Source organism: Phycodurus eques, chromosome 15 (assembly GCF_024500275.1).
Source record: "Phycodurus eques isolate BA_2022a chromosome 15, UOR_Pequ_1.1, whole genome shotgun sequence".
NCBI classification, from domain to species: Eukaryota; Metazoa; Chordata; class Actinopteri; order Syngnathiformes; family Syngnathidae; genus Phycodurus; species Phycodurus eques.
In genome coordinates this window covers 7244609-7258081 of record NC_084539.1, presented here as the reverse complement: position 1 = coordinate 7258081, position 13473 = coordinate 7244609, and the positions used below count along the sequence as shown (strand labels likewise).

The 13473-nt window shown below is 39.6% G+C and overlaps 1 protein-coding gene across 4 annotated transcripts in view; it reads right to left on the bottom strand.

Moving 5' to 3' along the window:
- znf618 (zinc finger protein 618) overlaps positions 1-13473 on the bottom strand; it is an 81873-nt gene that overhangs the window by 14855 nt on the left and 53545 nt on the right. For 3 of the 4 annotated variants that reach the window (XM_061698065.1, XM_061698068.1, XM_061698066.1), the window contains exons 8-12: positions 10275-10364; positions 2951-3028; positions 2695-2739; positions 1778-1855; positions 1020-1181 (exon numbers count right to left, since the gene is read on the bottom strand). In XM_061698065.1, the coding sequence (XP_061554049.1) occupies positions 1020-1181; positions 1778-1855; positions 2695-2739; positions 2951-3028; positions 10275-10364 (453 nt within the window). The remainder of the gene's footprint in view (positions 1-1019; positions 1182-1777; positions 1856-2694; positions 2740-2950; positions 3029-10274; positions 10365-13473) is intronic. The other variant, XM_061698067.1, reaches the window with a different exon arrangement.

Below are 13473 nucleotides of genomic sequence, written 5' to 3'. Positions count from 1 at the left end.
TAATGCACTCAAATAAACAAATGCTAAAGCATTTAATGTTAAAACATGTACAAACAAATATCTCAGTATACGTCTGTGCTCTGTTAAGAGTAGTTGATTTCAACTGAAGCTATTATAAACCGTCAAAACAATACAGCGGGAAAAAGAAAAATGTGTGCTGGATTTCACATGGCATGACGAGTATGTTATCTCATATTTTTTCACATCGTAATATATATATTGCAGGGTTACAAAAAAAAAACGCAATGTCCTTTTTTTCCCCCAATATCGTGCCACCCTATTCAAAAGAATGAATATTGGTTCACAAACTGGACGGCTGAGACTGAGCACGTTGCTGATTATTGTTCTCTGACTAATATCACTTGATCAAGCCTTTTCTAACATTCCATACAACAAAATAAGTAAATTATGTATTATTATTGCTGAAATCGGATCAGACTGATATCGATATCGGCCAAAACTCAAGGCTGCAATATCGGTATCGGATTGGAAGTGAAAAAGTTGGATCACAACATCCCTACAACATCCTATAATAATTTTGGTACAGTAGGCAGTATATTTTTTGTCAAGCCCTTCACTATGGCATCCAATCGTAACAAAGGTGAGAACAAGAAGCGCGCTAACCTTGTGGCTCATGAACGCGACCCTTACTCCAACAACTTTCTCCCACTAGCTGCCCCCACTCCCCCTCCCACACACACCCCACCCCCTGTGACGTGTCATGTCAAACCATTATCAAAAAATGCTCCCCTTTTGATAAAAGTGACAGTATAGCAGCTAGCCAGTCAATGGTCAGGCAGCTAGCTGCAAGTGACAGCAGATAATGTTCGCGATTAATGTTCGTGATAGACTCCTGTGCTTAGTTGCTACAGTCCTGCGTGATGCCAAGCATGATGACAGTACAACATGTTTTTGTGTGACTTTTAAGGTAAATTCATTATGAAAATGTTGGTCAGTTTTAAGAAATTTAGAGGAACCACCTTTTACTGTATGCATGTAATAATTTTGTGAAAACATACGGATGATATTGTGGTTCCTCTGGGCGAGACTTTGAGGTTGTATCTGTAGTTTGACTGAGGGGTGGGGGGCCTGAGCAGGAGACACTCTCCACAGCGGCTCCTGAGGACCCGATGCTGAGGAGGCTTTTGGAGAGTCCCCTTTGGTATGGTTCTCGTTGTCAGCTGAGGGAATACAGAGGACCATCATCAGCTATGATATCTTAGTCTTGAAAGTAAAGAAAAATGTGGAAGCGTATGATTGTGGAGGGACAAAAAAAAGAATAAAGCTAAAGATACAGGCACGGCCGAAGCTAAACCAAGTAAGTGGGAGAATGTGAACGTTTTGAATATGGTCCGGATTTGAAAGAAAATGTCACATGAAGAATTACATCAACCAGTTCTCACATGCAGATCTGAAAAATGTCAAATTAATTTGATGGATGAACCTAATGTCAAAAAAAACAGGGGAATTTTAAAAATAAAATGGAAGATAATCATAAACCAAAAATTATTGTAAAGCCTAGATATGACTGCTTAAAACACTTTCTATCAAGTAGAAACACGATAATTAAGCCATTCCACAGCTACCTGAATATACTACTGAAAAAAAATCTGAACCAGATGTACCAGAACCAGGTCTTCAACAACCACATGGGAGAACTTGATGCCTAAAACATGTTTGTTTGTTTGTATAGACTTCCACATGAACTGCAGCAGTTTTTAATTCAGTTTGCGCTTCACTGCTGAGCTTCAACATGCATTTGTGGGAGTGGACTCACCAGCGTGGGACTGCATGTGCTCCAGCAGGTTGTTGTAGAACTGGAACTGGATGCCACAGGCACCACAAGTGTAGGGTTCTAAAAAATCACAAGGCCCAGAAGAGAGTTGACTCTCTCATCGGTGACAAAAATGCAAATGTTAATGCATCTGTCCATTCAGCTGCCTCCATTATGGCTCTATGCCACATGTAGGCCGAGAATATTGCTAACGTCTAAATAATTCCTTTTGTCTTTTTTTCCCCCTGCATCCAAAAGCATTTATATTGAAGATGCAGCTGGCAAGATTTTAAACACATTGGAGAGAAGGTGTAGTTATTGCATGCTGGAGCCAGTTACGATGTAACTTCAGTGCACCTCTATCCTAACTCAGAACCTGCATATTGGTATAATAGCATACCAAATATAAGAAAAATAATAACAACATACGATAAACATATCAGGAGTTTTTAGATCGGTACGCCCTACAAAAGTTGAGGCAAATACTAAGAGCATTTCCCAAAAACAGCGAGAGTAATAGGTGCGGTAGTAATGAAATCTCTTGGTGTCAGAAATCACTGTGGTACGTTGAAAAATTATTACTTGAAATTTCAAAAACGCTTTGCAACAAGTTTATGACGCGGAGTTAGATTATTTGTGGCCTGGATTTTATTGAATGGAGTTATCCTGTTTATTTTATATTTTATTTTCTCGAAGGGGAGGCTCATTGTGACACACATCGCAAAGCCTGGATGTACGCCTCCTACAAATCAACAATAAACCTAATATTCATCCCCTTGAGCATTCTTTCACCAGTGATGATGAATGCAGCAAATGTGTAGAGTGGATGCACAATGGCTTGCAGAGAACTAAAAGTGACATGAAATGGAGAGCTGCGTGCGCATAGTGTACATTTGTATGGGGGTGGGGCTGGCACTTACTCTGAGGTGTAGGGAAGGAAGTGGCCACAAGAGGGCTCGGAGTGCCTGTGAAGAGGTGGATGAAGGAAGTCGATATGATTACTGTGGTATATTTCATTTCAGCATTTTGATTAACTGATAGTACAAAATTGTCACATGCGTTTATAACAAACAATTGGCCATCGATTAAGAGAAGTAGTAGTGCAAGCACACACGATCACTAATATTATTCAGGGGAAAAACACTAAATTTGCAAAAATTAGACAAAATGACTCACCACTTGAATTCTGTGAACTGTTTGTGTCAATCAGACTAGACTGTAATGCATTCTCCAGTTTCCGTCTAAACTGACTGCCTGTGTAAAAACAAAAACAGCAGACATTCAGTATATTGTGGATGTTTCAAATAATGGATGAACGCCACCATGAAAAATCAATATGTAACGAGAGCATAATCATCAAGACGTTGTGAATTCAATCGGGCCGACCATCTCATCAAAAGGTTCCAAATGTTTATATCACATTTAAATATTAGCTTAAATTACAGCTCTTCAGTTGATTTTTTTTTTTAACCACTTAAAAAAAAAAGTGCATCCTTTAAATAACTTCATGGCAAAGTACTCATCTGCAAATTTTCAACGGGAGACAGGTCTGGACTGCAGGCAGGCCAGTGTAGTACTTGCACACTTTTACTACGAAGCCACTCTGTTGCAACACGTGCAGGATGTGGCTTGGCATTGTCTTGCTGAAATAAGCAGGGACGTCCCTGAAAAAGATGTTACTTGGAGGGCAGCATAGGTTGCTCCAAAACCCGTACCTTTCAGCATTAATGATGCCTTCAGAGATGTGCAAGTTACCAATGCCATGGACACTAACTCACTCCCATACTGTCACATAATTTTCAATTTTGTGCTGATTACAATTCAGATGGTCCTTTTCCTCTTTGGCCCAGAGGACACGACTCCATGACTTCTAAAAACAATTTGAAGTGTGGACTCGTCAGACCACAGCACACTTTTCCACTTTCTGTCAGTACATCGAAGTTAAGTTCGGGCCAGAGAAGCTGGCAGCGTTTTTGATATCGGACTTTTGCTTTGCATCGTAGTTTTAACTTGCATTTGTAGATGTAGCGACGAACTGTGTTTACTGAAAATGGCTTTCTGAAGTGTTCCTTTGCCCATGCGGCAATAGTCTTTACACAATGATGCCGGTTTCTAAAGCCGTGCCTCCTGAGGGATCAACGGTCATGGGCATTCAAATTTGGATTTTGGCCTTGCCGCTTACATGTAGAGCTGTCACCAGGCCTCTTTATCTTTTGATGTTAAGGACCATATGATGAAAACCCCAAATGACGTGCAATTCTACATTCAGAAATGTTCTTACACTGTGGGACTAGCTGCTCATGCAGTTGTTCAAAAAGTAGTAAACCTCGCCCCATCCTTGCTTGTGAACAACTGAGCCTTTTGGGGATGCTCCTTAGGCTTGCTCCAATCATGACACTCACCTGTTTCCAATTAATTTAATCCTACCTCACAGACAAAACGTCTATGGTAAGCTTAATGCAGAAATAATGCAGTGTTCCACAGAGATAAAGTTTAGACCCTGTACTGTTTCATTTGTATAGACTACCTCATCATACATCGTCATCAGGAAGAAGGGTCCGGCATTAATAGTAGCCCAATGGTCGGGGGCCAGTATGCCACTACCTACCTTACAGATGCCGTGCCCGGGCCAGTACAAATGTGAATTTTTGTTTTTGGACCGAAAGACTTATCAGTGAAACAACCCAGATGTTGTGATGACGTAAGCAATAACTGCGACCGGGGACGCGCTTGACTGGAAAAAGACCATGAATATCAGGGTTAGCCTCACGTCGCTAGCTTCGGCTCGTGCGAGCCCCACATATATTAAACGATTAATATTAGCGGCAGCGGGACCACGGATTGGCAACAAGGAACAAGGGCAGCGATGCGAAGTGAATCTTCATCACCAGACTATGTCCAATAGTTTTCATGAGTGATTACACGAGACCAGCAATATCAGTCTTTTAAAGTCGATTCCAGTGATATGTGTATCTTTCCTGTGACAAATATTAAGTTATGACTATTTAAAACTGGTGAAACTGCACCAATTTTAGCTGTGGCGTTTTTTTGTTGATTTGTAGTTTCAAACTGTCATAACTTTCTTAATCTCTATGCGATTTGAGTATAATATAATTTTAGTGGTCAAGTGACCAATGCAGTACTATGGGGGGCAGAAGCCTGTACAAACTATAGGCCGGTCCCAAGCTCCGAATAAATGCAAATATATTGTGTGTCCAGTAGCCCAGGTGGAAAGGCAGTAAGGCTAGAAGTTTAGGGGCAGGGTGCAAATTACTTTACCATGGTGTAGATGGGAAGAGAAATGGAGTATGGGTTATGTTTCAGAAGAGTTACCGTAATTTACATTTACGCATTATACATAGGTATAGGAGAATATGAAAAAGACTTTCACGTTTTATAAATATATCCCGCCATCTAGAGGTTATGAAAAAGCTTTACACTTTCATTCCAATATACCACCGTACCCTTGAAGTTATGACAAAGTTGTACACTTTCATTCTAGTATGCCACCTAGAGGTTGTGAAAAAAGTGTGCCTAAACTTTCATTCCAATACGACAGGGTGCTTAAGACTGCATATATGTACAATTGTGCTCATAAGTTTACATACCCAGGCAGAATTTGTGAAATATATATATATATTTTTTTTTTAAATAAGACTGATGACTGAACAACAACCATCATTAATTTCTTTATGGTTATGTTTTGTTTAATGATAATGCTTTTCTGAAATACTTGTTTAATTTGAACCCCAATGAGGAAAATGAGAGAGAAGGAAGAGTAGAAGAGGCAAGTGTGGTGGACCAGGAAAGAGCAATGATTAGTAAGAGGGAAGTTAGAAAGGCACCAAAGAGTATGAAAAATGGAAAGGCAGTTGGTCCTGATGACATTCCTGTGGAGGTATGGAGGCATCCAGGAGAGGTGGCAGTGGAGTTTTTGACCAGCTTGTTCAACAAAATTCTATTGGTTGAGAAGATGCCTAAGGAATGGAGGAAAAGTGTGTTGATTCCCATTTTTAAGAACAAGGGCGATGTGCAGAGCTGTGAGAACTATAGAGGAATAAAGTTGATGAGCCATACAATGAAGTTATGGGAAAGAGTAGTGCAGGCTCGACTCAGGACAGAAGAGAATATTTGCAAGCAACAGTATGGTTTCATACCGAGAAAGAGTACCAGAGATGCATTATTTGCCTTGAGGGTGTTGGTGCAGAAGTACTGAGAAGGTCAGAAAGAGCTACATTGTGTCTTTGTAGATCTATAGAAAGCCTACGACAGAGTAACTACAGAGGAACTGCATGCAGAAGTCTGGAGTGGCAGAGAAGTATGTTAGAATAGTACAGGACATGTATGGGGGCAGCAGAACAGCAGTGAGGTGTGTTGTAGGTGTGACAGAGGAGTTTAAGGTGGAAGTGGGACTGGATCAGGGATCAGCCCTGAGTCCCTTTCTGTTTGTAGTGGTGATGGATAGGCTGAGAGATGAAGTTAGACTGGAATCCCTGAGGACCATAATGTTCGCAGATGACATTGTGATCTGCGGTGAAAGCAGGGAGCAGGTGAAAGAACAGTTAGAAAGGTGGAGGCATGCACTGGAAATGAGAGGAATGAAGATTAGCTGAAGTAAGACAATATATATGTGTGGATGAGAGAGGTGGAAGGGGAGGAGGGAGGCTACAGGGAGAAGAGATAGCGGGGGTGGAGAATTTTAAATACTTGGGGTCAACAGTCCAGAGCAATGTTGAGTGTGGTAAGGAAGTAAAGAAACGTGTCCAAGCAGGTTGGAACAGGTGGAGGAAGGTGTCAGGTGTTTTGTGACAGAAGAGTCTCTGGCAGGTTGAAGGGCAAAGTTTTATAAGACAGTGATGAGGCCAGCCATGATGAACAAATGAGAGACAGTGGCACTGAAGAGACAACAGGAAGCAGACCTGGAGGTGGCGGAAATGAAGATGTTGAGGTTCTCTTTCGGAGTGACCAGGTTAGATAGGATTAGAAATGAGCTCCTCAGAGGACGGCCAAGGTTAGATATTTTAGAGACGAAGTTAGAGAGAGCAGACTTAGATGGTTTGGGCATGTCCAGAGGACAAATAGTGAGTATATTGGTAGAAGGATGGTGAGGATGGAGCTGCCAGGCTAGAGAACGAGATGAATACCAAAGAGAAGTAGTGAGGGAAGAGAGCAGTTGGTGTTTGAGAGGAGGATGCAGGAGATAGGCTTACATGACAAATTAAGCCTTCATTCTATGAGCAGAACTACAATATCCCTTTCCACGTTTGGAAATATTTCATCCACACCACCCGCCCTGTCGACGATTACGGTTCGTCTGTCAACTATGATGGTTTCGGGTCCAAAATGTTTGGTCAGTACCGCATGCTTGTCTAGACAGTCTTGACAGGCGAAAAATTCACCCGCTTTGCTTTTTCAAAAGCAGTCGACTTTGCGACTAACTTTGGCTTTTGGCAACTCAGACAACTGCTTTGCCGAATGGGAACAATGCATAGCAACACAGCATCTTGGGAATGCAGATAAATAATGCATTAAAAAGGAAGACAATGATTACATTTCTTCACTATCACCAGCGTGGTCGACAATGAGTCTCCTGGAAGTGGCGTCACTGCCGAGGATTGCTAAAATTGATTTTTTTTGTAACTTCGTTGCCAAGGTGATTGCTATGGGCAAAACTCTAAAAATACTGGGTAAATTGCAAATACGGTTTGAAACTGTTTTCTTTATTACATTCTGCATCAGATTCATACTGCTAAATTTTCAAATGTTGCTTCACATTTACACGTTTAATGTCATACCGAGGAAGCATGGAGTGTACTTCCACAGTCGCACTGATGCTACACAGCTGTATATATCCATGTCTCCTGATGACACCAGTCCAACAGATACTCTTTTTTTAAATCAAATCCTGGACGGCAGTGCACTTTCTTCAGCTTAAACAAGACAAAACTGGTTTTAGTCATCTCTCCTGAGGCCCAGTGAGAGAAATGTTTCACTTACAAGTCCCATATTATACCAAACTAATGTTTTCTAGTATTTGGGATGTTATATTGGCTCTTTGTTGCCTCAGTAAACGTAAAATATGAATTAAAATGGTCCACGCATTCGAGACTGTTTTTTTGGCAAGATGCCTGAAATTCTTGAACTTATCTACGTCTCTAGCGAAGATCTCTGCCTAGCTCTCTGCTCCAGAGCCAGTGCTGTCAACATAAAACACGTGTGCTCTCAAAAGTGGGTCTTCTACATGGATGCAAACAATCAGTAGAAAGGGGATGGTCTTAGCCAAATATGGACAAAGCAGATACAAAACTGGGTCTAACAGAATTAGCTGACAAAGGTACCTTTTCTGGACACTTATGTGACAAAACCAAGGTGTTTTTTGGAATAAAATTGACACTTCTATACTAAGTCCCTGTTAAAGAGTCACTCTGTGGCAATCTAAATAGCCAAAATATGGGAACTTTAAGTACAACCACCGTCTTTAAATCCTTCCTCACAGGTGAAAACCCTGGACATATTTATACTCTGAGCTCACTTTTATTCTACACATGGGGGGGTTTCAGGTTTCTATCACTTAAAGAAAAAAACAGTATTTCAGGCTCAGTTATTACAGAATTCAGCTGTACGTGTCCTGATGAAGACCAGTGTCCTGATGAAGACCAGAAGGAAGGAGCACATTAAACAAATTTTTAAATCACTGTTGTACCTGTGTGTTTCAATATCAATTTTAAGGTCCTTTTACTGGTTTTTAAATGTCTTAATTGTCTTAGGCCTTATTTCTTTCAGAGTTGCTTTTATCTTATGAACTGTCATAGGGCCAGAGGTCCTTGGAGTATGGGCTTTTAGTCATTCCTAAAGTGAGGACTCACACTCAAGTGTGAAATAGTTTTATGCCCCCTTTATGTGGAACAGCCTGCTGGAGCACCTTAGGGCTGCAGAGAATGTTCATGTCAAACACATTCACTGCCATTGACGGCTTTAGATGTCAAATATCCATGTTAACTGAGAGAGCTGGCAGTGATTAAGTGATTTGGTGATACAGTATTCTTGATGCATAGGTTTGGCTGGAACAGCATTTTCACGGAGAGTAACCAACTTTGATCAACAAAATAACAGGCCAATTAATACGCGTTTAGTGATATAAATATGAAATAATACACATCCACAAAGGACGCCGCGTCGGAACCGGAAACATTAGCAATAGTCCGTCACTGCACATGTCACTTCAGAAACTGGGCAGGTTAAAGAGAATATTATTATTAATAAATATTTGTCGGCACGGTGGTGAGCACAACTGACTCACAGTTCTGGGGACAGGGGTTCGAATCCCGGCCCCGCCTGTGTGGAGTTTGCATGTTCTCCCCGTGCCTAGGTGGGTTTTCTCCGGCCACTCCGGTTTCCTCCCACATCCCAAAAACATGCGTGGTAGGTTGATTGAAGACTCTAAATTGCCCGTAGGAGTGAATGTGAGTGCGAATGGTTGTTTGTTTCTATGTGCCCTGTGATTGGCTGGCGACCGGTTCAGGGTGTACCCCACCTCACACCCGAAGATAGCTGGGATAGGCTCCAGCAGCCTGCAACCCTTGTGACGATAAGCGGTAAAGAAAATGGATGGATAAATATTTGTAATATAAGATAACCTTTAATCGTCCCACAATGGAGACATTTGCATCGTTTCAGTAGCAATTGTGGATATAGGAACTATAAATATGTAATATAAATAGCATGCGAGAGAAGAAATGTACAAGTACATTGCACAAAATGCAAACCAAAGCTATTGTGCATACATAAATGATCCAACTCAATCTATCACCAATGTTTGTTTGCAAAACAGAGTGCTGAGTTTTAATTTTGATGTTTGAGATCTGATTAATCTGATTTGACAGACTTGCTTTTTTTGTTACCATGGTTGAAAACAGAATTGATCCATAGAGATAGATATTTTGGATGATGGCACTTGTAAATCTCATATACTGGTACTGTAATTTAGGCTGCAACTGTGTCCGCTATTAGATGGTTGAGATAATAAAAACAAAATGACAAATATTGAAGCCATAATTTATTAAGGATTATGATTATGACTGTTCACGGTAATGTTCTTGACAGAATTTTTAAAATATGGAAATTCAGACTAATTTGGACAAATTGTTGTGGAAGTGAATTTTTATAGTTTGGTAGGTCTGCATACGCATAGGTGACCATGCCATTATTTTTAACCCGTGTGAATGTCTGTGCGCATGCATGCACGAGTGGTGGGAGACTATTTTAACCATGTGAAGCTCTTTGAGTTGCATTTTTAATGAAAAACACTTTATAAATAATAAAGTTTAATTGATTCACCGTTCTCAACAATAACATGTCAATTTTTCATGCCAACAAGTTCAGCTAATTACACTGATGATGAATATTAAGTATATGATCTACCTATATTGTACTTGCCTTCGTCTTCTCTACATGTATACAGAAAAATGCAAAAGAGAAAAAAACAAAGTCATATGCTTACTTTTCATCTTATCAGTTTGGCTGTGGCCAAATTTGCTCATGTCCAAGCTCCCACACTCCTGCACCCGAGACGCTTTCAAATCAAAGGAGCCTAATAGAAGAACAAGCACAATACATTTTAATGGGCATGAAATAGTTATGTTCTTTGAGGAATAAACATGATGATGTTGACCTATACATAGTGTCTGCCAATGCCAAAAAGTGATTATTTTGGACCATGAAGAATGCATATGAAGTTAAATAGTATATTGTGTGCATGTCATCATATTTTACAAAAGATATGAAGGAAGATTATTGCCCAAGAAAATAAATATAATATAAACATTGTCCAGTCCCTCCAGCAATTTGCAATGTCACGATTGCAACAATTCATGCGGATTCAACCAATTCGCCTGAATTATGCTAAAGCTTGTAATCTCATCCAATCACTGCAATGTTTTAACAAATTGGACGAATCATATGAGCTCTCTGTATGTTCCACCGATCATAGCAGTCCACTAACACACTATGCCGCTGAATTCACTTCTTTGTTTTTGGTGTGAAGATAAAGTATAGACATCTGCGACTCAAACGCCTCTCATCTCCAGATGAACACCATGCAAAACAGTTTCCTGATATCCTACACGAGAGTGACGGTCAACTGTTTGATCTGGTGGAGCACAAATGAAAATGTCATGACAAACACTTCTCTTCCAATAGAAATGGATGAAACAAGATCTTAGAGCAGACAAATCACTTTGATGGAAGCTTTTGAGGCTAAAATCTGTTGCAAGCACTGAAAGACTGAAGGAGAGTTGAATTAAACAAGGACGGTTTCTAATAACATTATTTGTAGTTTAATCACCGAGTGATAGAGGTATGTTCACCTGCTCTCGTGACTATACGAGTGTGAAAGTGATTTCAATGAGAAATTACCTTTATGAAATACACAGTGCCTGTTTATTCAAATGTGCCATTCATTCTTTGGGTAAATGATTCACAAAATTTTGTCTGAGATGTACGAGCCACCTTTCTACTGTATGCTACCAGCATTTGCTGCTATTTGTGCGTGTGTGTGTGTTTAAAATACAGTAAGCCCTCGCTGTATTGCGGTTCACCTATTGCGGATTCAGTGCATCGCAGATTTTTTTAAGTCCTATTTATATTGCTGATATTTTGCCATATCATTGGATTTCTTAACATTTTTTTTATTGTTGTGGTAAAATAATCATTTTCTAGCCTAAAACATGAAAAAACTACAGTGGCCTGAAAGTGCAAAACAATACACCAAATTGTGAAACACTTACATTTCAGAACGCAAATTAACAAAAGCCAAAACACTTCTACATTTCAGGAAACAAATTAACAAAAGCAGAAACACTTTTAATTTCAGAAAACAAATTAACAAAAGCCAAAACACTATTACATTTCAGAAAACAAATTTGCAAAAACCAAAACGTTTTAAATCAATACTTACCTATATTCATAATGTATAATGTGCCTGTGCATGAAAAAGCGAAGTTTGTGACCAGAATGGACGTTCAAATGAATGAAGCCGGCAGCTTCCTTTCAAATATCCACACTTTAATTCTCGCCAGGATCCTCTCTCTTTAACAACCTGCTTCTTCCTCAACTCTTAATCTATCTTTTTATGGTTTAAGAAATGTGATCAAATCTAATATATTGTACATACAGCATCAAACAATTATACAGGCTTGCTGTTCAGGGCGTCCATATATACAATCGCTATTTGGGATGGACATCCCGTCACATCTGCATAGCCTACCCTTCCCGTGATGCAGGAGCCAATCATGTTGAGGCGGGGCGCGTCTTGCCGAGAAAGGGTGTGGGTTTTCTAAGAATCTCTGTGAAATGGGACGTTCCCTTTCCGGGTTGTCTCAATTGTAATTTGTTTCAACTTTTGTAAAAGTGTTTCGGTTTTTGTTAATTTGTTTTCTGAGATGTAAAAGTGTTTCGGTTTTTGTTCATTTGTTTTCTGCATTGTAAAAGTGTTTCACAATTTGTTATATTGTTTTGCACTTCTAGGCCACCGTTATATAAAAACAAAAAAAACAAACAAAAAAAATTCATTAAAACACATATTACAAGGAATAAAATACCTGTACAGTAAAGTACAAAAGCTTAGTTGTGCTGAGCACTGACATTTCCGACTGTCTGTGAATAGATCACTTCTACGTGCGTGCTGGTGAGCGAGAGTGTTGACGGTCTACATCTCACAGTAACCGTGTTTCGTTACTTTATCAATGAACGTGAGATAAATAGATTGTCTTGTCGTGTATCATTGGAAGACGCTACAATACTTAATGTCAAGCCCTACGATGCCGCCCAAACAATATGTTTTATACATTTCCACTTATTTCTGAAAATATTATACAGGTTTTGCAAAAAAAATGAAGGTGTGCCAATAATGGTGAGCACGACTGTAGCTAGTCATTTGGGGGCCCAAGGCAAACAGTCGTCACGACCTCAATCCCGCCCCCCTTATGTAATTTAGACCACTTTGTCGTCCTTTTGAAATCAATGATCTGACAGCTTACGTTAGCCTACTAATATTTACCACTAATGATTTACAATATAAATGTTTATCTTCAATTAAAAAGTTTGAATTTGAGAAAATTCTATATAAAGTCCTTAAGATTCTTCTTGAGGATTATCAAATAAGTGAATCAATTTAACACCATCCATACATCCATTTTCTGAGCCGCTTCTCCTCACTAAGGTCGTGGGTGTGCTGGAGCCTATCCCAGCTATCATCGGGCAGGAGGCGGGGTACACCCTGAACTGGTTGCCAGCCAATCGCAGTCAATTTAACACTTTTACTGTAATTAATAAAAACATTTATCAACATTTAATATAGTTTACTATTTCAACCGCTTTTATCCACATTTTGGTGATGAAAAGCGTCACTCATGTCACTCTCTACTTTATCTCTATATTCGGGTGACTGACAGCAGTGCTACTGGCAAGAGCATCATTTTACAGTACTACATTTTTACAAGGTATGATGTAAATCAAATCAACAAGTTAATATTCTACTGTGATGGAGGGTTTTTCTTTTTACAATTTGATAGTAAAATAAAGATTTCTTCATATCAATTCATCATAACATTTAGGCATGGCCTACAGGAAAGAGTTGTTTATTTGTTGGCTGTATCCACTGTTGTGTTGGTCATAGTGTAGAATAATTTATTTCTTGTTTA